The sequence below is a fragment of the Ruditapes philippinarum genome, unplaced genomic scaffold (assembly GCF_026571515.1).
Source record: "Ruditapes philippinarum isolate M1 unplaced genomic scaffold, ASM2657151v2 ctg1210_1_1_1_1, whole genome shotgun sequence".
Classification (NCBI taxonomy): domain Eukaryota; kingdom Metazoa; phylum Mollusca; class Bivalvia; order Venerida; family Veneridae; genus Ruditapes; species Ruditapes philippinarum.
In genome coordinates this window covers 152,447-175,247 of record NW_026856985.1, presented here as the reverse complement: position 1 = coordinate 175,247, position 22,801 = coordinate 152,447, and the positions used below count along the sequence as shown (strand labels likewise).

At 32.2% G+C, this 22,801-nt stretch overlaps 1 protein-coding gene across 1 annotated transcript; it reads left to right on the top strand.

Annotated features, from left to right (window-relative positions):
• The first annotated feature begins 2,174 nt into the window (after positions 1 to 2,174).
• Positions 2,175 to 21,875, top strand: LOC132748376 (uncharacterized). Its single transcript, XM_060737966.1, has 14 exons — positions 2,175 to 2,333; positions 3,241 to 3,427; positions 6,548 to 6,615; positions 7,495 to 7,608; positions 8,319 to 8,531; positions 9,462 to 9,589; positions 10,703 to 10,823; positions 11,656 to 11,881; positions 12,288 to 12,352; positions 13,444 to 13,599; positions 14,403 to 14,648; positions 15,182 to 15,288; positions 17,175 to 17,313; positions 19,691 to 21,875. The coding sequence occupies exons 1-14, from the start codon at positions 2,258 to 2,260 to the stop codon at positions 19,846 to 19,848; spliced, it is 2,004 nt and encodes a 667-aa protein (XP_060593949.1). The 5' UTR covers positions 2,175 to 2,257; the 3' UTR covers positions 19,849 to 21,875.
• Positions 21,876 to 22,801: the final 926 nt, after the last annotated feature.

Here is a 22,801-nt window from a genome sequence, read left to right as displayed (position 1 = left end):
GGAAAATAAACAAAAAAAATTAAATTGCACAGATTCTTTAGTAATAAATTAGACTACAGAAAAAAACTTAACACAAATTCCATGATCAAAAGGAAAAATTAATCACAAACAAGATACAGTACAAAAATCAAGACTCTGATTGTTGAAAAGGTCGACCAATTTTTGGAATGAAGATACAGTAGCTTAAAGAACGTTGTTAAAAATTGAGAGATGACAAGAAATATAGTTATCTAATATCTTAGAGTAAAGGTTACTCTTTCCAACTCCTTATTATCACAGGATAATTATTATTAATTATTCAAGTTAAGTTCAAACACTTATATAGATGCATACGAAACTTTTATTTCAAGTAAATCCTTAAGGAAAGAAGATTTTTTTTTCTTCAGAAATCCGGAAACGGACACATATAATTATGGTAGATCTCTTAGTATAATCATAGGAAAACATGTACAACAGATGTGATAATGAAAAAATATCGAACCTTTAACAGCGTACAGTTATTTTATCGCACCAAAACCAAGCGTACACTTAAATATTTTGACCAGTAAGCGTGTATGTATATCGGAGCACAAAGGTATTTGCTATGCAACTCAATTAAAATAAGCTTGCATTAAGCGATTTTATTCACCGAAACAAAATTAGTCGAAACATGAAACATTTAATTATTAAGCAAAAACAACTATTAAGCAAAACAACAACCAAAAAAACCAGTAATATTCAACTTACATAGCTTAATTATGGCCATACGAGAAAATAACATTTGGAAATACTAGTATGCAGTTTTCTGAATAATTCAAGTTAAGACCGGAACAACAATGATAAAAGTTATACAGTATAGAAAAAATAGGCCAAGAGATGCGTTTGTGCTTTACCCAGTACAAAAATTTAGCTGGGGCACATATTATGTTTTATTAAATATGACGATAAAAGAGTGTCAAGTTTATTCAAAGTTGGCCATTGGCAATTATATACTTGCACACGAAATAAATGGATACAAATTTAATGAGGTATATATTGTTGTAGATTTCCTGTTAAAATATGAATAAATTTTAAATATAGAGGTGATTAAACGTCACTTAATTTAAGGTGTATGGCTGGAAATTTCGGGTTTGTATAGGTGCACCGGCAAAAAAAAAACACCGGCATTTGGCTCATTTATTTGTCCAAAATAATTCATTGATAATGGTGAAATTATTGTTTGATATTTTCCTGAACAATTAAAACACCAATCCAGCATTCGTCTATTATATATAATTCATATATGTGTTATATGTATCTCGATTTTTCAAAAAGAACTCATGCAGGCTCTTTCAAATAGAATTTATGTCTAGCAAACGGATTTATTGACAAGTCAATGAACTGAATGCCTGTTCTTCTTTTCCCTGTTAATGCTATTGCTAACGAGACTTCGGCAAACTTTTTTTTGAGGAACTGCTAGACAAGAACTGTCGCATATAATTTTTAAAGCGACATACACAGTTAAGTTTTATGGAAGCAAGAACTTCTGGGTGCGTAAAAATTAAAACATCTCTGGGACAATGGAATTGGTTGCTGCTTAGATACACCAAATTAAGGACAATACTGGTTTCCTGGCAATGTCCGGTCCCAAATCGCGCTTTTTAACAAATAAAATTTAAAATCTTTGTACAGAAGAGTACAAAATTTGGCAGGACAAAGTTAGGTACTAGTACCTGTCCAGCATTGCCATTTTTTAATGTTGCTCTAAAATTTACTTTTTAATTTGAATATAGGCCTGAAATATTAAACCTTTTTTCACTTTTATTCAAAAAATCAGTTTCTCGGACCTTTTTTTATTTTGAATATAATTCAGTATGTTAAGATGGTTTTATCAAACAAACTTTTCCGAGTCGTCTGCAAATATATTTATTTAGCCTACGTACAATGAGGTCTCAGTTGTTTAGCACTAGATTTTCTCGGGCGTTACTTAATTTTAAAAGTTGCAAGTTCTCTTATGTAGCTTTAAACAATAGGCAAACTACAAAAAAAAATCGCTCTACTATTTTTTAATGCTGTTTATGTTTAGCATAGACCCTAGAAAACAAATGTCTCTGATTAATGAAGTAATTAACATGGACGCCTAAACTGTACTGGACGAAAATGATAAAGGACCGGAAAAATGCTGGTGGCTTATTGCCTATTGATCTAAATTTTACAGGTAAATAGTTATTACGTATGACTAATTCGCACCTGTGCGCATGCGTACTTTTACAGGTAATCTACTTCGAAAACATCAAAGATGGCGCCTACCTGGATGGCGCATTTAGTTTTAATATTTCAAGCTATTACAGTTTTAATTTTGATGAACCATGCAGGTAAACAAACTTTGTGTTTGGTTTAACATTCGTCTCGTTGAATATCAGTATCTCTTCTGTTGCTGCTTGCAATAACAGCGGTAGATAAATTTCAGTTTGTCATTTCCTGTTTATCAATTTTTTATTACCATGAATTCTTCATTTTATGACATTTTATATAACTCTAACTTTCATACCTTGTTTACTATTTTCATTTCGTAACAATGTAGTTTTTAAGAGTGCGTGTTTGCTTTATGCGTTGTAAGCATGTGCGTACTTTACCGAAGTACACACCTGTATTGAACACATTCATGTACCTGTGTATCCTAGCTATATAGGATGACTTTTGGAAGGGCTAGGACTTTATGTTAATATGAAGTCCCTCTTAGTTCTGTAACTTCTGTACTTATTTGCATTGGTGTTATCACATATATTTTTAAAATACATGGCGCAGATCTTCATTTTTGTCTTCAAAGCAACATTACAGTTGCCTCCAACAGGCTGTTGAAAATGCATGATCAGGCTGCACATAATCGAAAGAGGGTGTTGCAACATTGGATTGGGAAAATAATAATTATACTATTTTCAATTGGGAATTGGACCGAATATCGGGTATAAAATAACACAGAGAAATATATTTGGTTACTGTCACTTTTGTGAGAATAAATCCCTTTTTCATGTTTATAAAATTCATATTCTCAAAGTGCTAGACTTGGTAATTTAAGCTGAGACAAATTTTTTAACATAATGAACTGAATTTTAGAATTGAGATAATTAATTGTATTATACAACAACTTTGATTTTGAATTTGGAAGTTTTGATAAGGTATGAATTTGACATCACGGTATTCAAATAAACTATATGGTATATTTTACTTAGTTTTCTACAGAAATACATATTTTACATATGCAAATCTATAATTTTTCAGAATCCCAAGACTGCACATTCCCAAAATATATCAAAGGGAACTACTTTTCTATGGAAAATGGTGAAAGTGTTAGTACTATCATAGATGACAAGAAATGGGGAGACTTGGAATGTAAAGAAAAGTTTGATCATCCAAAACCTGTGCCAGGAACGGAGGGTGCAAATCACACATTTCTTGTCCGCAGCATGTAAGTGTTTACAAGAATATACCCTAATTGTTAATACTTACATGTTCTGTTCATGTAGCTGTATGATGCAAAAATAAAACAACAAGATGGTCATATTTCTTTAAAATATTTTAAATGTTGCTTAGTAAATTTATTTCATGCTGAACTCTTAAAGTGGAGTTATCATTTGTTTAAATGTTTCACGGTTAATGGACATCACATGACTGTTTTTAATTTCCTTCCGCTAAGTGGAGAGGGGATTATAAGATGGCCTCTGTCAGACCGTCTGTCTGTCTGCACTACTGAATAGGGATAGGGGGCTATCTAACTATAAACAGAACAAAGGAGAACAATAGAGTTGCTCCTGTAACAAGAAAGGAAAGGGGCAAATAACCCCCTATTAAACAAAAGAAAATAACAATAGAAATGGCCATTTATCCCAATTTGTCGCACGTCCCTCCATAACATTTTCAAGTGTCGGATACATCCCGTACGAAAACTTCCGCCCTGAAAAAAGCAGAAATTCCGCCTAGCTACTAGGCGTAATCCATCTAAGGCATTTCAGGTTTACATATCACAGATTCCTCCTATAAGCAGGAATACGCTGCGAAATATGCAAATTTTCTTAGGAGGAAAACAGTTAGGGTAGCAGGAAAAAAATCCTCCTTAGAAAATTTAACCAGGAAAAAATTCAGCTTAAGGAAAGCACTAGCAGGAGAAAATTCCGCCTTAGGAAAATTCTTAGCCGGAAAAAATTCCGCCTAAAATATTTTAACCAGGAAAAAAATACCTACTTAGAAAATCACTAGCAGGAGAAAATTCTTCCTAAGGAATACTAGCAAAAAATCCGCCTAAGGAAATGAAGTTATTCAATTTTGTGATAGTACACTAATAAAGCTAAATTATGGATGGATACAACATTATTATTTAGCTGCATAAGAATAATTGGAATCCAAAATTGCAGACAGACAATAGGTGATCACAATTACAAAGCTTTTAAGTTATTTTTGTGAGCTTTACCATAATGTATTCTACATTAGGGTGCATGTACAGTACGTAAAAGAGTCACACAAAAAACAGAAACACGAGTTATATTTTTTATTGCGCTGCTATTGTATTGTTTTAATCCATGGCAAATTATTTCATTTTATTTCACTGTAAATGTTTTTTGTTCAGCCAGTTGTTTTCATTTTTATTCCAAGCATAACTGATCTGCTTTAAGTTATGGCATCGTTTTAAATATCCTTGTCCTTGACTCCTCCTCTCCCATTCTTTTTACACCAGCTTGAGACATATCCTGAAACACAAACAGTCATCAGTAAAACACTGCCACCACTAATATCTTATATTATTGTTTCTTGTCATTGTTTGCAGTTATAATTATACATGCATTTAAACTATAATTCATTACAACCAAACTTAGTGTTACAAATTTACTCTCAAACTTAATGCAAAATTATTTAATTTATTTGAAATATATTTTTATTGTTTAAATGTATCCAAAAGTTACTTACCTGAATTTTTATGATATTGGTATTTATCTTCTTATCCAAGGTCATAATGTAGCATTCAAAATTCATTTACAACTGAGCATATCCAGAGCATATCCAGATTATTGTCATTTTCATTCACAAGGTTAAGTCTTATTTTTTTTTCTTTGAAAAATTCAAAAATATTCAATCCTTACACTTTAAACAAAATATTATCTCAAAAATTGCTTATATATTATCACCACAATTTTTAACTATCAATAAAATCCTTTGTTATTTGCTTTCTTTCCACTGTCTCAGCTTCTGCTGACCCATATTTCCTAGATTTCAAATTATGGACAAGTCCATGATATGATGGTAAACAGGGATAATCCAACCCATCGTTTTATTTTCACAATTATATAAAAATACCAGAAAATAAATGGAAAAAGAATCCAAAATTCATAATAAATATCTTTAAAAAAAACTTTGCAAAGTCCTTCTTTACAGACTCATCATATAAAATGTACAAAGTAACTGTTGCTTCCCCCCAAATAAATCACATGGAACAGTCTGGACTGTAGTAGAATTTACACCGGGAAACCATTATCTGATCTGTGTGTTATCAGATCTATGGTGTTAAATCATAGTAGAGTGGTAACTAGAGGCAGTATTTATTTATTTATCCTGTTGATAAGAAATTATCAGGGATACTAATCATTAAATTATATTAGAAACCTTAATTTCACACAGATTAAAGAGGTTAATATACGAGTCTAGTTCATACACAAATTAAATATATCCTCTGCAACAGTCACCACAACATCATTATCTTCTTTTAAGAGTTTTTTTTATCAATAAATGATTATATATATTTATGTTTGTACAAATTTTAGTTTGTTTCCACAACAATATTTTAGTTTTGAAAATCAACAATGAATAAAAGCAGCAAAATAATTGTTGATCACTTAATATTCGATTTATCATTTACCTGTCATCTGCAGAAATTTCTCCAAATTCAGAAATCTGTCTAGTAAAATTTTCTACGTTCAATTTCTGGTTAACAAAAAAGTCTAAGTACATAATTCCTGTTAACAAATAACTGACAAAATTCTAAGTCCTAAAACCCGTCTAAATTATTGCTCATCCCATATTTTCCGCCTAAGCCTTAGGCGGAATATGAAATTGCTTAGCAGGATTTTTTACAAAATTCCGTGTCCGTCTTAAATTAGCAGGAAAATCTTATATACACGGAAATTTTAAGCGTTTTCCTGCTAATATTAGGCGGAATCCTGCTATCTTTTTCGTACGGGATGTATTATCAGCCACTTCTTTATTAAATAACAGGTTGGGTTTTGGATTTCCAATTAATATTACAGCACTCTTTCTATTTTTTATTTGATTTATTGCAGTAAACTTGTTATTTAATTGGTAACCACGACTCGTTAAAGACAGATTGGAGCCATACAGAGCATGACAATGTTTTCCATATGACAGACATTTCCACTCAGGCTAGCTAAATTCTTCAAATTAATCTTCTAAAGTTTCAGTTATCATTAAGTGTATACATTTGAATATTAAGTAAGTGCATTGATAATGATAAACTGAGTCTTGAAATAATGGCTTTTATTGTTTTATCCAATTCTGAAACATGTATTTTTGTATATTTTAGAAATAACAACTGCTTATATTGTATAGACGTACTATGGCGAACTCAGAATGTTTTACAGTTCAGGAAAGGTATGTCTGTTACTCAGTTGTTTTATTGTACATGAAAAGAGACTCACTGCAATGAATCTGTTTATGGTTGGGGGAAGGGGGGGTGTTACATTCTTAAAGCAGCATGCCTCCAGATTCATGCTAATTTTCATGAAAATTTTGAAAATGTATTTTAAAAAAAATTGTGAAGTGAACAAAAAAAATTAATTTACACATTGCAAACGGCACTTACAATCCACGTAATTTACCAAAAAAGAGGTCAAAATATAAATAAATGCATCTTACTGAATTAGTAACGCTGTTGATTCTGCAAAATCAGTCATTAATCGCACATACATTGTAAATAATTAATTGAATATTGAAACTTTTTACTTTTCTTAAGATATTAATATATTTTTCTAAAGATTGAATTTCTGAACTTTTTTGGGCTCATCTGGAGGCGTGCAGCTTTAATTCTGACAATATATTGAATATAATAAATTATTTCATGGAAGAAGTTACAATCAAAATGAAATGATTTTCTTATAAACAATCTTGTACCACAAGTATGAAAAAATGAGCAAAAAAATCCAAATATCCATAAGATTGCCAATCCCTATAATTATATCTTAAGCAAACAAGAGGTAGTCTTAAGGGTTTTTTTTGCTTATGTTTCGGGGTCCTTAGAATTTTGGGTAGTAACTCAGTTTTGAAATTGCATGTTTAATATATACCATTTAAATATTTTATGTTTTCCTGACATTTTTTACTTAAAATCCACTCCACATTTGGCATTTTGGAGCTTGAAAAGCAAATGAAAACTACCATAGCTACAGTGTTGGTTGGTGATGTAAAAGCCGTACATTTGCATGCTTCAGAAAGTAATGTAGTTAATAGTTTTGTGATTTTTTGCTATTTCAGGTGATTGTTTGAAAGACTCAGGGTCATTCTTGACATCGTCAATTCACGTGAACACTTCGTGTGAAGGTGTGACCAATGAGCTGCCTTCAGTGGACAGTACGATCACCATGTTTAGTAAGTGCTATTTAATGATGATAGAGAGTGTTTTTGTGGATCGTTATATTTATGCAGTTACTAGTATATAGCATTCATATCAAAGTTGCAAAACTTTACCCTACTTCCCACTTTCAGTGTCTTATTTTAAAGCTTAATTAAAAAAGTGGTAAATGTAATCAGAGATAATAAATCAATTTGCCATTTTAGAATACATGTCTGGTAGTATTAAATATAAAAATGTATAAAAAAGTATTGCTGTAAGTAAAAAAAATTTTTTATCATAAATAGAAAATTGTTTGAAGCAGAAAACAGGGCCAACCCTGATAAGTAATCAATTATTCTAGTGAAAATTGGACTTATTTAGGAAGAGCAGAAGCTGTGGGACAATATAAGCTGAAAATATTACAATATGTCTCTTTCTGATATTATACTAGAGCTAAAGTTTAACGTAAAATTGTACATAACATATTGAAAGCTGAGTCAGGAATGTAAAATTTTATAATCTAATTGAACGAAAGAGTATAACCTTTAATGTTGAGTTTTACAGGCATCGAAAAATATTTTCACAGTTATTCATCATGCAGGATTAATGACTGCTAAATCCTATTTGCAGGCAACATTTTTCTACTCATCCTGCATCAAATTCTCTCAGATTCTATGTGTAATTATGATTGTACCAATGGAATTTTCAATCCCTTAGGCTCTTTATTATTTTTATGTCTTTACAGAACGCACTGATACAGTTAATATTAACTGTATATCAACATTTGAGGGAGTGTTCCAGTTTACATATGAGGTTAACTATGGTGGTGGTGGTATTTGTGACAATCCAGACAGTCAGATTCAAGCTTGTCAGGACCCTGGATCATCATACATTGATAACCAAGTGTTTCGTATGAGATATTCAAGATGTAGAGACGTGTCAACTTCACAAAACAAAAGTAAGTTGTAACTATGCTAATTATTTGTAATAAACATAAATACATGATTTGAAAAGGACATGTTTTGACAGCCATTTTTGGGAAAAATTACCTTACACAGTTTGGGAAATTTTGCCCCAGAAATTGCTTAAATGGGAAATATATTTGGCACCTTTTGAAACCTACTTTCAGGCTCTTGAGGCAAAGTATAAATAAAACATGTTTGTTAGATACAGGTATAAACTTCAGCAAAACATGTTTGTTAGATACAGGTATTAACTTCAGCAAATTTGTCAGCTTGGATGATCAGGAATTTCAGTTTAATTGGGAAATTGATTTCAAGATTTTCCGTTGGGAATGGGACAGGTAATCTGACCCGTGGTCACACTGGGAAAACGATATGTTTTGATGTTCAGATTTTTATTGTCAAGTCTTTAGCCATCATTTACTCTGCACTGCAGTACAACACTGTAAGAATTTTTTCAGTGTTACAGTGGTTGAAATAATAAGTAACAACCTTACAGTAAAAAACTTGCAGATTTTCTCTTGGGCTGGTTAAAAAAAACTCGCACATTACATCGAAAATTGTTAAGTTACTGGCTTGCCTTGCTTGTACAGTTTTGCTATGGACAATAGATGAATGCTTACTGGTACAAAATATTTGTCACTTTTTCAACTCATCTTAGGGATGTTAACAAATATCCTGCAAGTGAAATTGCTTCAGTTTAAACATTAGCTTTACTGGTGAAATGAGACCTCCAGTTTCTCTCTTGGTGTATTTCATACATGAAACACATATAACTGTTAGATGGCTATGTTTATTCAACACCTTAATGGATTTAAACTGGCATACTTGTTAGCGTTAAGTAATTCCAGGCTTCTTGGTAATGGAGGCCCGTAAATATTGTACACACATTGTTTAGTTGTCTAATTGTTTGCTTTTACCTGCAGTGATAAGATACCAGTGTTTTGGCACCTGGTTTGTGATGAGAGGAAAATACCCAAATGAAATTGGCTACACATATGCTGTAATAGCAGACACTGTTGAAAATGATCAAAGAGAGAAATTTAAATGTTTGGTAAGTCATTAATTAGTTCAAACTTTGTTAATTCCTAGAATTTATTCTTAAGATTATATCTTCATTTAAGACTTGTTATATTGATCAGTTGGGTTTTAAGCCACAAACTAACGGCCTCCGTGGTCGAGGGGGTAGAGTCGATGACTTCTAATCCAGTTACCTCTCTGGCGCGGGTTTGATCCCCAGGAGATGCTTTGGTAGTTTAGCGTGGAGGAAGGTAGTCTAGTACTGGTGTTACTCTCCAGAAACGATGGTTAGGAAACTATGTGACTGAAATACTGTTGGGAAAAGGCGTAAAATGAAACAAACAAAAGGTCAAATGATGACTTTCTAGCTTTACTGGTGAAGGAAGGCCTCAGAAGCCCCTAGGTGCATTATTTCAGGCACAAACAGGCACTAGAGGAGAACCACTGATGCTCCTTTAGGAAGCTAAATAGTTTCCTCACATGAGAAAATTCAAATTTTCTTTGAGGGGATTTTAACCCACAGCAGTAAGTGGCAAATAGTCAGTAACCTTAACTTTGAAGCTACAGATGTTCCTTCATCAGAAATTCAAAATCCAAATTCTGATTAAGTAGCATCAAAAATATCCTCAGTCCATATAGATGTTGCCTGTAAAGGCGTGTTTCAGTAGATCATATGTTTGGGAAAAAAAAGCAAGTGTATTTGCAATGCCTTTTCTTTTCCTACTGAACTAATTGCATATTAAGTATTTCAGTATCTAAAATGCTTAATTAGCCGTCACGATTTTAGTACAGTGTATAAAGTAAATTTTTATGTACCTGAATAAAAAATTCTAATTTTATTGGAAGTTTTAGTTCAATTTCTTCTTTTAAATTTCATCTCTATTTTTCTACATGCTCGTACATTACAGCTAAGTGGAAAATGAATTCAAGTAATTTACTGTTTCCTTAAATACTGAACTTGTTGGAACTGTCCATTATCAATTTTTTTAGATATCAGGATGAAATTTTGAAGTTAGTTAACCAACAGTATAGAGCCTGGAAAGACTACACTGAGGTGCAGGCTGGCCTAAATCTATACTGGTGGCAAAGGCTAAAGTCACTTTCATTTCCAGTGATGAAAATAAAAGCTCAATGTTTTGTCTTTCAGATGACAAACAAGAACCAGAAAGAAGCATTCAATAAAGTCCGCTGGGTGATGTCACGATTTGCAGACTGTAGAAAATTGAATAGTATCTATGATGGTCCTGTAAGACTGGTGTTAACAAGAAGTAAGTTTTTTTTCTATCGAAAAGATTAAATCGTCAAACAAAATTACATGCAGAGCATGTTTAAGTTTTGGTAATAAAGTATGTTTGTATACTTACGGTATAATGATTCATAGGTAAAGGGGTCTGATGATGGTTAGAATGTGCCGACCTGTCTTCTTTGAGTTTGAATCTTTACTTGGCACAAAGTGCTGGTAATGATGGTTATTAGCTTAATTTAAAGGCACATTATGCCTCAGAAACAAATCAATTTTTACTTCCTAATAAATTCAAACATGAATTTAAAAATGTTTAAATAATGGGTATAGAGAACTTGAGATGCATGTTACCTGAAGAAAGTAGCAATAAATGTGAAATAATTTGTCATAAAAGTAGCAAAATGTAAACAAAGTAGTATTTTGACTTCCATACTGAATACTTATTCACTATAACAGCACTTACTGCCCATAAGGAACATATGAAAATAATGGTTCAGGCAATTGACCAGTGTGTAACGTTACACCAAAATTAAAAAGCTTTAGAGAGATTAATTAAAACAGTTCTGAGGCATAAAAGGCTTTTAAGTTTGTTTTTAATACATCATAGCATGAAGCATTTAATTTATGAAGTTGTAAACTTACATGTAAGATTTTGGTCTTGTTAACTAATATAAAAGTGGTTATATAAATTTCTTTTACCAATCTGAACAGTCTGTATACCTGTTTTACAAATAGGGGCACTTCAAGGCAAAAAAAATGCCGATAATATTTTCAGGTATATGCAAGGGTATGGCAACTGGTGATAAATGGAGAATTTGCTTGCATTATTTATATTCTTGTATGAATTTTTCTTTCAGTCCCTCCAGCCACAACTTATCTCACACCACAGTGTAGCTTACCTCGTAACCTTACCGGTACCTGGCTTACACAAGGAGTACAGTATCAGTCTAATATCAAGGTCAACGATACTCATATCTATTTCTTCACCCCAAAGAATGAGTTTGAGTACCAGGAGACGTATTATTCCTGCCAGCAGTCGCAGGGAACCAGACATCTTATGACCAAAGTTGTTGTAGGAAAATGGTGAGTTTGGTCATATTTTGATGTGAGATTGATGAAAGGCACTTACCACCATACAATGTTACACTTGCCAGGAGTGAACTGGAAATCCACTACTTGTTTGATAAACTTGTCATTGTAGTAATGACTAATTATGATAGTGCTGCAGATAAAAGATTTTGAATTTAAATGAATGCAAACAATTACTGTCTAGGATGGCATCTTCAAACATTTAAGCATTATAACATTGAAGAAGCCCTTATTTTCAAAGATTTTAGAATTTTTTAGTTTTTTTATTTTGTAATTTTCAATTGGAAATTTTATCTTGTGGATTGGAAAAATAATATACTATTTTCAGTTGGGAATATAACCCAATAACGGCTATAGAATAAGCCAAAAATCCCAGAACTGTTTTTATTGTACATTTCAGTGAGGTGGACTTTACATGCTTTGACATTGTAGCACGTCATCACAGTATTGTTAAGTTCAGAGTGGGTAAGTAGTGAGACATTCTGGTATATAACTTAACAGTATATGAATACATGTTATCCGAAACTTAGCAAATGTGGGTTTTTTTTGCCAGCTAATTTGAAGTTACAAAAAACTTTTACCATTATAATTTCACCAATCACAATAGAGTAGTCAAGCTGTTGAGCTTATTCTCTAACTTTCAAAAGACCACCTCCGTGGTCGAGGGGTTAGTTGATGACTTCTAACCAGTTACCTCTCTGGCGTGGGTTCAATCCCCGGGAGATGCTTTGGTAGTTTAGCTTGGAGGAAGGTAGTCTAGTACTGGTGTAACTCTCCAGGAACGATGGTTAGGAAACTACCCGCCTATATGACTGAAATACTGTTGGGAAAAGGTGTAATATAAAACAAACAAACAAACAAATCTAACTTTCAAAACTGTAACTGTACAAGTTTGTTTCTAGGGATAAGCTGGAAAAAATCCCAAATATTCTTAATTCCAGAGTTAGGCTTTTGACATACATACCTTATTCAGTACTGACTATATCTGGGGTGTTTTTGAGGTTAAGGGTGTCTTGTATTTCTGCATACTTTATTTCTTATTGCAATTTGCAATACATTAGGAAAACAAGATCACATTTAAATTAACACACACAAACAGACAGATTTACTTAAATTTCTTTCGCTTTAAACTCGTGGTCGCAACATCTTCCATAGAAATAAATACTTGTACAAGAAATATATAATTTGCCATAAAATGTTTACATAGCTCTGATTACAATTATTTGTAAATAAATTGGAATACTAGGCTCTTAAAGGTGACACTACATAATATAATTTGAAATTTTGTTGTACTATGTAATACTTTTTTCGTATGGCAGAAATCAAAGACATTTTTTATTATAAATGAAAGTGGCATTTACTTACAGTTGTGAAACTGGAATAACAGAATTGTGAAGGACCTTTTCCAAATTGTGAAAGGGCCTTTACAGGCTTCTGTTCTTTTGAAAAAAAAGTCCTGAAAAGTGTGTGATAGTTTGTGATAGTTATGTTTACATTACATTGAAATCAAGTGATGTTTTGTGATATATAAATCATATACCTTTTGACAATTTAAGGTAAACCCTACCAGTATAAACAGACCAGTTCCACTACTAATGAAGAAGTGGATGACCCAAAGAGAAAGCTACGAGAGATATTTCGAGAGGCCTGCAGTTGGACAGCATTTACGTTCAACAGAGATGAGTATGAATGGAACTACGAGACAATGATACGTAAGCTTTACTGTTTGTAATCTCATAATGTTCAGTATTATTTAGGAATATATAAAAAATTTAATAATGTTGGGAATATATAAAGATTTTACTTGTGTTGGGAATATATAAATATTTACTTGTGTTGGAAATCTATAAAGATTTTACTTGTGTTGGGAATATCTGAAGATTTTACTAGTGTTGGGAATATGTGAAGATTTAACTTTTTACTTGATGGCCAATCTGTTCTCTCTTGATATTATTGCAGTGGGATTTAGGGGCTAAATTATGTGGTGAATAAGTAAAACAGTGATTTTGAAACAAGTTCGTTCACTACCAGATACAAAAAAAATGATTTAACTTTACATGACAAATAGCTGTTTTATTCCTAGTTCACCACCATGCATAACTGCCTCTGTGGTCGAGGGGTTAGAGTTGATGACTTCTAATCCAGTTACCTCTCTGGCATGGGTTCGATTCCCGGGTAATGCTTTGGTAGTTTAGCTTGGAGGAAGGTAGTCTAGTACTGGTGTATCTTTCCAAAAACATATAGGAAACTACCCGCCTATATGACTGAAATACTGTTGGGAAAAGGTGTAAAATGAAACAAACAAACAAACATACAAACAAACCACCATGCATTTTACATGTTTTGCTTTGTGCTCAACCGGATGACCATTTCTAAAAGATCTATTTTGTTTTAAAAAGTCAAATCTTTGTTTTTGGTGAGAGTATAGTAATTTATCAATTCTATGAATTTTAAAATTTTTTAAGTCGCTCAGATTCAATATGAATTAAAAAAAAAACTCCTTCTTTTTTTGTAGAAAATCCACCATCACCTGTAGCCTGTCCTATTGCTGGACGTTACACATTCTCACAAACAGTGAGGTCACCTTTAGAAAAGTTCCAGACACGTATTCGTGGTGTTACTGACAAGCCTCGTGTACAGGTTGCCTGCAGGAACTGGGTCACAGAGTTCAAGTCTTGCAGTAACACGATGACGAGGATTGAGGTCGACGCAGAGTATTGTGAATCCGTAGACTACAGGGGTAGACCAATAGGAGAATATGGTAAGTTTATTTGATCATGATTGATAAAGTCTTTGTCTGCTTACACAGTGTTTGGCTCGACCTGTAGACATGTTGACATGCCTCTGCAGATATTAATACACAGAGAAGGTGCATTAAGCCTCTATTTTTGAGCATTATTCCTAGGATTTTTGCCATTTGTCAGTTATCACTTTCTATGAGAATGTGATCCCAAAAATGGTTTACTTTCGTCATTAATTGAAACCTTTCAGCTGTTTATCTGTACCTGTATTTAGCCAAAAGTAATTATTGGAAGTGGAGCATTTGATCTTCAAACTTTCTGCGATAGTAAAGTTAGAATTTGGTGAATTACCTTTATAGTGTCAAATATTCCTCCTTAATTTTGACAAATGATTTACATTCTTATTGTGAATGTCTGAAAATACAAATAAAGCTATATTAGTGATATGGAAAACTGGTTAAGAAAGATGAATTTTTATTAAGAAAAACACATGATTTTTCATTATTTGTATTTCAAACTGCCAAGATAAAGAGATTTTTTATTTAATGTATAGATGAGCCTGACAATACTCTAACATGTGTTGGTTTCTGGATGGAGGATATGAAGTCATACCTTGTTACCTGGGACGAGGAAGATGCTATCTCAGCTTTTAGATGCTGGGTAAGTGGTTTGTTTCTCCCCATGTTTACTGTTGGCTCCATAAAGTTTAGTGGATACAATGTTGCAGGTTGTGTATAACATAAACGTTTTAGAAGATGGGAATTGAGCAGATTTTTTATAACACATCTTGACAGTTCTTATTCATTACCAGTAAAGAGAGTTCCTGCCAAAACAATTATGACATCTTTTATAATATTACCTATGAAGCTATGGTTTCTTCAACAGTTGTTGTTTATATTTTTTTTTGTTTCATTATTCTTTTAATTCTAACCACATTTCTTAATGAAATATTAAAATACTAAACTAATTTTGAAATATTCTATGTAAAGAATTTAACAGTTACTGTCTACTAGTATAGAGCTTTAGATACATGTCAGACATGGGGTAATCGTAATCGGTAATTTAATTTATTTTAATCGATTACAATTTTTTTTGTAATCACAGTAATCAGTAATCATAATTTTACATATAAAGGTTAAAAAAGTACCAGTGTCAATGCCTTCTAATTGTCTTAGGTAGTGTAGGTGAATTAAATGCAGTCACCCAGGTGAGATTTGATGACACCTGTGTTTTAATAAGGTGATGAAAAGATCACTGACAGATTGACCCAATACATAAATGATTGTCACAATTATACCACTTAAATTTAGCTGTGAAATTATAACAATGGCCTGAATAGGTATTTTATCACTTATTGAGAAGACTTTACAGGTTCAGTAAAGAGCAAGTACATGTATAGTAACACAAGATCTGTTATATTTGGAAACATTTTAAACAGTGATGAATTTATACGCAAATCAAACAAAGATAAACTTGTTTTCTTGGTTCAAACTCACCCTAGAAAATGTGCAAAATTTATTGTTAATGCTTATTATATCAGAAGTAGTATGTTATATACTAGTATGCCGTGATTTTCATCAGTAAATACCTTAGATTTTCATCCTTTTTTTGTCTGTGTACATGATATATGAACCTCATGTCACATCATCGATTATTACCCACAATTTTCTTGAAAAAGGTCATTTTTATTAACTTTTATTTAATTTATAATACGGATATATTGTAATTTGAGAAACAGCTATGACAAATTTTAAATGTTACAGTATCACGACAACTCTTATGATAATAAGCGTTTATACTGAGTCTATACAAGTTTAGTGTAATGCAGAACCATTATTCCTAATTTTTAAAGTAGTCATTTGTTATTTATGTTTAAATGTTAATTTTGCCTCTAAACAGCTGTTATAATGTAATTATGTTACACAGACTCTTATTATTTCAATTGTCCATTTGTATATATTCACGTGCATTTTACACTGTTTGTTAAGGTGACCCATAGGCCTATTTTCTGCTACATTTTCTGTTAAATTTTGGTATTGCTGGTAAATCTTTACTCCTACGAGGTGCCTCCTGAAACCAAATACATTTGAAAAACTAATGAACATTAAATGTAATATGAGAATATAGCTTAGTAAATAGGAAGGCAACACATGTATATATGTAGACTGAATTAATTACTGTAAAACTAAGCTGGATTATTTTTTTAGTACATTTGTTGTATTGAAATGTTCAATAAAACAATAGTGTTGAACCATTGCATTTCTTAACTTATGTACATGTAATCAGTAATCATAAATGTAATCTGATTACTCCTATCAGTAATCAGTAATTTAATCAATTACAATGTCAAAATTGAGTAATCAGTAATTTAATTTAATCAAGCATTTTGACAAATAATCATAATTTAATCAATTACAATTGTCAAGTAATCGCCCCATGTCTGATACATGTACTGTGAAGCGGAAATACATGCATGATTGTTTTAAAGTAAATTTTTCCTATTGAATAGTTGTATATTGAATTCTTGATTAAATTTGATATTTTAGGTGTATGAGAGGAAAAGCTGGACAGGGGTGTACATGTCGAGGGCTCAGAATGCCCGATGTCCGAGGGAACAGAGTGCTAAATCAGCGATGATACCAGGCACGGGTCTTGCTTTAGATCTGACTGAGAGTGAACGATTATGTAAGTCTATGTTGATTGATACAAATTATTTGTTTTATGTTTAATTGTGGCTGAACATATAAGCTTATTAAAGCCCTCTCCAATCCATTCCTGGAACCAACCAGTAGTAAGCAATGAGTGTCAAGTTTCATGCTCATGAAACAAAAACGTGTCCGTGATGGGGTTCGCACCCAGACTGCCAGCAATCCGTAGATAGACCAATGTGTTTACCACCTGCCATGCTACCACTCTCTTTAATATAGCATATGTTTTGATGTACATGTATTAGCTTGTGTTAAATTACAAATACATACAAATTTGTGATGATTTTTTTTTGTTTTTGATCAAAAACACTACCGTTTCACTTACATTTCATTTCTTTGGTAATATTTTTTTATGCCCCCGGGCATATAGTGATTGAACCGTCCGTCTGTCCGTACGAGATTAACCTAGAACGGCAAGTTGGATTTTTCTTAAGTTCTACCTGTACCAATGGCTTCTAAGTTTACACACTTACTAATCAATACAAAGTACATGATCTGGGCAAGTTACATAACTCTGGCTTTCATATTTACCAAGTTATTGCCCTTTTTCAGCACTTAGAAAATGAATAATGGTTAACCTAAAACGGCAAGTTGGAAATATCTTAAGTTTCTATCTATACTAATGGCTTTAAAATTTCCACACTTACTTATCAATACAAAGTACATGATATTGCCAAGTTAATATAACTGTGTCATCCATATTTCCCAGTTATTTCCCTTTTTTCACTTTGAAAATAGGGCCTTGTCTGGTTAACCTATTTCAGCAAGTTGGATTTATCTTAAATTTTCTCCTAATTGCTTAATTTCTTTAATGATATCTTTCATATTTAGTAGGTGGATACCTTGATTGTCCTCTAATTTTTTGTGGAGTAAGCGGTCTCTAGGGTTCAAGGTCAACTGGTTTAAAAAAAATAAATATAAACATTTTTTGCTCATACAGCCTTTATATTTTTAGTTGATGTCTTAGTTTAATACAAAACATGCCAAGTGAGGTCCTCCTTCTTTGGGTGTAGTAAGGGGTCATTTGGGTCAAGGTCAATGTTACCGATGTCAAGGTCACCAATGTTAAAAATAGATTTTTACATTTTTACAGGTGTATTGACCTTATTCTATAGACAGATGTTATTTATAATTGATAGAAACATAAACTTTGATAGAGTTAGTGGTCAGTTGGGTCAAGGTCACCAGTGCTAAAAATTGATTTTTACACATTTGCTCATACAGCCTTTATTAAGTGACAGATATATTTTATATTTGGTAGGAAGATAACTTGCATGGTATTCATCCTTTTGATAGGGGTAGGGATCAGTGGGTCAAGGTCACTTGTGCTAAAAATAGATTTTTACACTTTTGCCCATACAGCTTTTATTTATTGACAGATGTATTTCATATTTGGTAGGAAGATAACTTGCATGGTATTCTTCCTTTGGATGGAGTAAGGAGTCAGTTGGGTCAAGGTCACCAGTGCTAAAAATAGATTTTTACACTTTTGCCCATACAGCCTTTATTTATTGACAGATGTATTTCATATTTGGTAGGAAGATAACTTACATGGTATTCTTCTTTTGGATAGAGTTAGGGGTTAGTTTGGTTAAGGTCACCAGTGCTCAAAATAGATTTTTACACTTTTGCCCATACAGCCTTTATTTAATGACAGATGTATTTCATATTTGGTAGGAAGATAACTTGCATGAAGTTGAAAAATTTTCAACTTCACAAGTCAGAGCAATGACTTGGCAACTTATATTTTTCACAATTACAAAATGCCATGACTTTGTCTAGCTATATAACTTGTGTTTACAATTTTTTTTGCAATTTTTCTGTCCATAACTGAGTGAATGGGTAAACATTTTTTTAAATATTGCTACTGACAAGAATCTGAGCCGGGGGCATTTGTGTTCTTGTTTTGTCATATAATGTACAATATTTAGTTGTTTTAATTCCTGGATTTCCATGTGTGAAACAAGAGCTAACAAAGGAATTTTATGACACTAAAGTGCCCCTGATCTTCTCAAGCTAAACTAGCAAGAAATATTCATGATCTTTTAACACATGTAAATAAAAAGTATAAGATTTAAAGGAAAAAAATCACTTTTTTCTGTCTGGTGTATAATTAGTAATAAGTAGAGACCTTTGAAAGTTTAAATGGCTCAGTATAACTGGTTGCAAACTTATATGGAATAAACCTATCAAAATTTCTTTTTTACAAACTTACAGCTCTGCACAATAAGAACAAAATATATATATTAATGATTTTGAAGCAAACCTGTATCCATTAAGATTAAACAACAAAAGTCCATGTAACAAATGCGCAATTTATCAGAATGTCATTTGTTTTTACTGCTGTTTTTCAGTTGATGATTGTCCTCAGAGATTTGATCCCGGCGCAAATCCTTACAGCAAACCTATCACATTATGGGTATTGAATAAAGCAGGGATCCAGCTACCTACATTATCTGTGCTCATTGTTGCCATGGCTACAGCAATATATTCAAAATGGATCCATTCATAATGAACACAAACTATTTTATTTTTAACATGTTTTATACAGTTTCTAATGAAACCATTTATGTACATATCTGTAAATGAACTTGTGATATATGTAAATCATAGATATTTTTATACCAAGTACGAGTTCTATACAATTTATTTAACATTCCATTGTTTGTGATGGTGACTAGTGTGCTATGCAGGGACATTGGAGCATGGAGTACACTTTCTGTACATTATTATGTCCACTTTGTGAGTTATTTTCTTGATTGTTGTTGTACCAGCTGTCTGTGACAGATAATTGGTGGTTCTACTCCGGTGCACACTTGTGCATGAAATAATGCACAGAGGAGCACCTGAGATTTTCTTCAATTTAAAAAGCTCAAAATAGATTAGAGTGTTTGTTTCAGTAAGTCTGTATATGTTGATCAGGTTCTGTATTATGTTTGTGGGTTTTTTTTGCAATCTGCGACACAGTTGCTGTAATAAGATTGTCTAAGAAAAGTTTTTAAAAAATGGCAAGATGTAGCAGCAACTGGCAAACATCATGCAACATTATCGTTCAAAATTAAGAAAAACTTCTACTGATTATTCCAGGCTATTGTATTTACTGAAAACAGTTCCAAACGGGCACTTATCCAAAACAAAGAAATTGACATTTAGCGTCAATAGTTGTAAATTAGGTATGCAAGTGTCAGAAAAATCTTGATTATTTAAACAAGTTCTCATTTCGTAAAGATTTAAATAACCCATAGAAGAATTTATGCATTTGGAGACTGGATTAGATAAAACCCTGGCTTTAAGTTAATACAAAAAAAAAGAGTTTTTGATCTAGATTAAAATGGATATATTGTGTTAGATTGCTGCACAGACTGGGACCAAGAAATATTTGACTTGTCAAGAAAAACAAATATAAGGTAAACCTATATAGTGCATTTCTTATACATCTGGAGACTTAGATTTTCCACAATCCTTTAAATTTGATTATTACATTCCATATTTTCTGAACATTTTGCCTGCATCTGGCCTGACAGTAGTTTGAGTTATTTCAAGAAATATCTGAGGAGAGTCATACTTTGAGGTTACTTGGTTGGTTAACTTTGCAAAGGTTGTTTGCTATCATAACAAGTTTTAAGATCTGCAGAGATCATCTCTGAAATGCTTAGACACATATAAGCCGCGTCATGACAAAACCAACATAATGGGTTTGCGACCAGCATGGATCCAGACCAGCCTGCGCATCCGTGCAGTCTGATCAGGATCCATGCTGTTCGCTATCAGTTTCTCTACTTGTTATAGGGTTTGTAAGGTGAACAGCATGGATCCTGATCAGACTGCGGAGATGCGCAGGCTGGTCTGGATCCATGCTGGTCGCAAACTCGTTATGTTGGTTTTGTCATGACACGGCTCATATCAGTTTTTATACATTATATGTTTTATAATTGTACATAAACTATATTGTATATTAATTATTCATCATGTACATATTACATTCCAAACCATTCTGCATCAAACATTTATCATTTCTTAAGTTTTTCATTTACTTGTACATATACTCAGAATTTTATTCTAGCATAGTCATTGTTATAATAATCGTGACTCCATCCATAAATGTTTTAACATTGGATTAAAAAAAATAAGATTTCAATACAAAAAAATTTTCTTTGAGATAGGAACTGTAATCCAGAAATTAATTTAGCATTATCTGAAACAGTTGCTGAAACTTTAAGTAAGATTTCTTTTTTCTTTTTCTTTTTTTAATCAATTGTAAATAATTCTGAAATGTTCACAATATCACTGCTTAGAATTATTTGCCTTCCGCAAGCTTTCAGAAAGTTAATTCCCCCAATTTTGTAGCAATTGTACATAATTTGGAATATGTACAGTGCTTAGAATTATAATTATTAGCATTTTGCACAATACAGTAAATCCTACAAAGAATTGCATCATAGTACTCGTGTATTTTTGTATTTAGAAAATGTATATAATCAATGCCATGTCATTAAATACTTTATACTGATTTTCTATAAATAAAAAAATAATTCCTTACATAGACTTTAGTTGTTTCATTGTTTCTAGCTATTACAAGGTGTGTATGTGTGCGTGTTTACCTTTCCTTGAGAAAAAATTCCATATGGGTGAGCATTTTTACCAGGTATATTATTAAGTTCAAAACATTTTTGACAGGTTAAGGGCCAGAATATAACCTAAGCCGCATCAGACATCACAAAAACTAGAGTACTTTGGAGTCCACAAAAACTTAAAATGAATAATCACATAATTTCTTTTCAATAATATGACCACCTGAGTGAAAACTTTTTTTTCCTCTAATTCAATTGAGGGTAAATATAAATTAATGACAAAAAATAAACCAAGAAATTCCTTTGATTCAGCTACCATTGACCAAAGTTGTAAACCCAAAATAACCAGTATTCTGAATTGATTTTAACATCTCTAGAATGCTTACTTTTTTACCCCTGGTTGATCTAAAACAAGACTCAAGGTATCACCAATATGAACACTAATCTTTATGATCGAATCGGTACTTAAACATTTATAGCTGTGACAGTTTTATTCCATACCCCTTACCATACTTAGTGTCATAAAAATCCTGTATCTCATTTTTTTATGGCTTTATATCATAAATATGATGCTCAAATGAAGATTTATCAATATTGTAAGTTCTGTTTAAGGTATTACCATATATACATTTCATGGGAATTAGAAATTTATTTTCGATAAAGTCAAGCCAAATTTTTCAATACGAAATGAATGCATACATTTTAATTACTTATAATGCATAAAAACATTTGCAGTACATATTTAACATATTCTTGGAAGTTGTTGTAGAAGAATAATTATATACATATATAAAATTTCACTCAAGTGTTGTTACACTTCTCACTACCCCATCCTTAATGACAACATACAGTATCTTTAAAATTTGGACTTGTCCATTTTTAGCTCACCTGTCA

What these genes read in the sequence shown, in the direction of transcription:
- LOC132748376 (XM_060737966.1), top strand. Translation starts at nt 2,258, where the DNA reads ATGGCGCCTACCTGGATGGCGCATTTAGTTTTAATATTTCAAGCTATT. An exon ending in TGTTTTACAGTTCAGGAAAG is followed by an intron (nt 6,616 to 7,494) that starts GTATGTCTGTTA and finishes TTGCTATTTCAG; the next exon opens with GTGATTGTTTGAAAGACTCA. An exon ending in GAACTACGAGACAATGATAC is followed by an intron (nt 13,600 to 14,402) that starts GTAAGCTTTACT and finishes CTTTTTTTGTAG; the next exon opens with AAAATCCACCATCACCTGTA.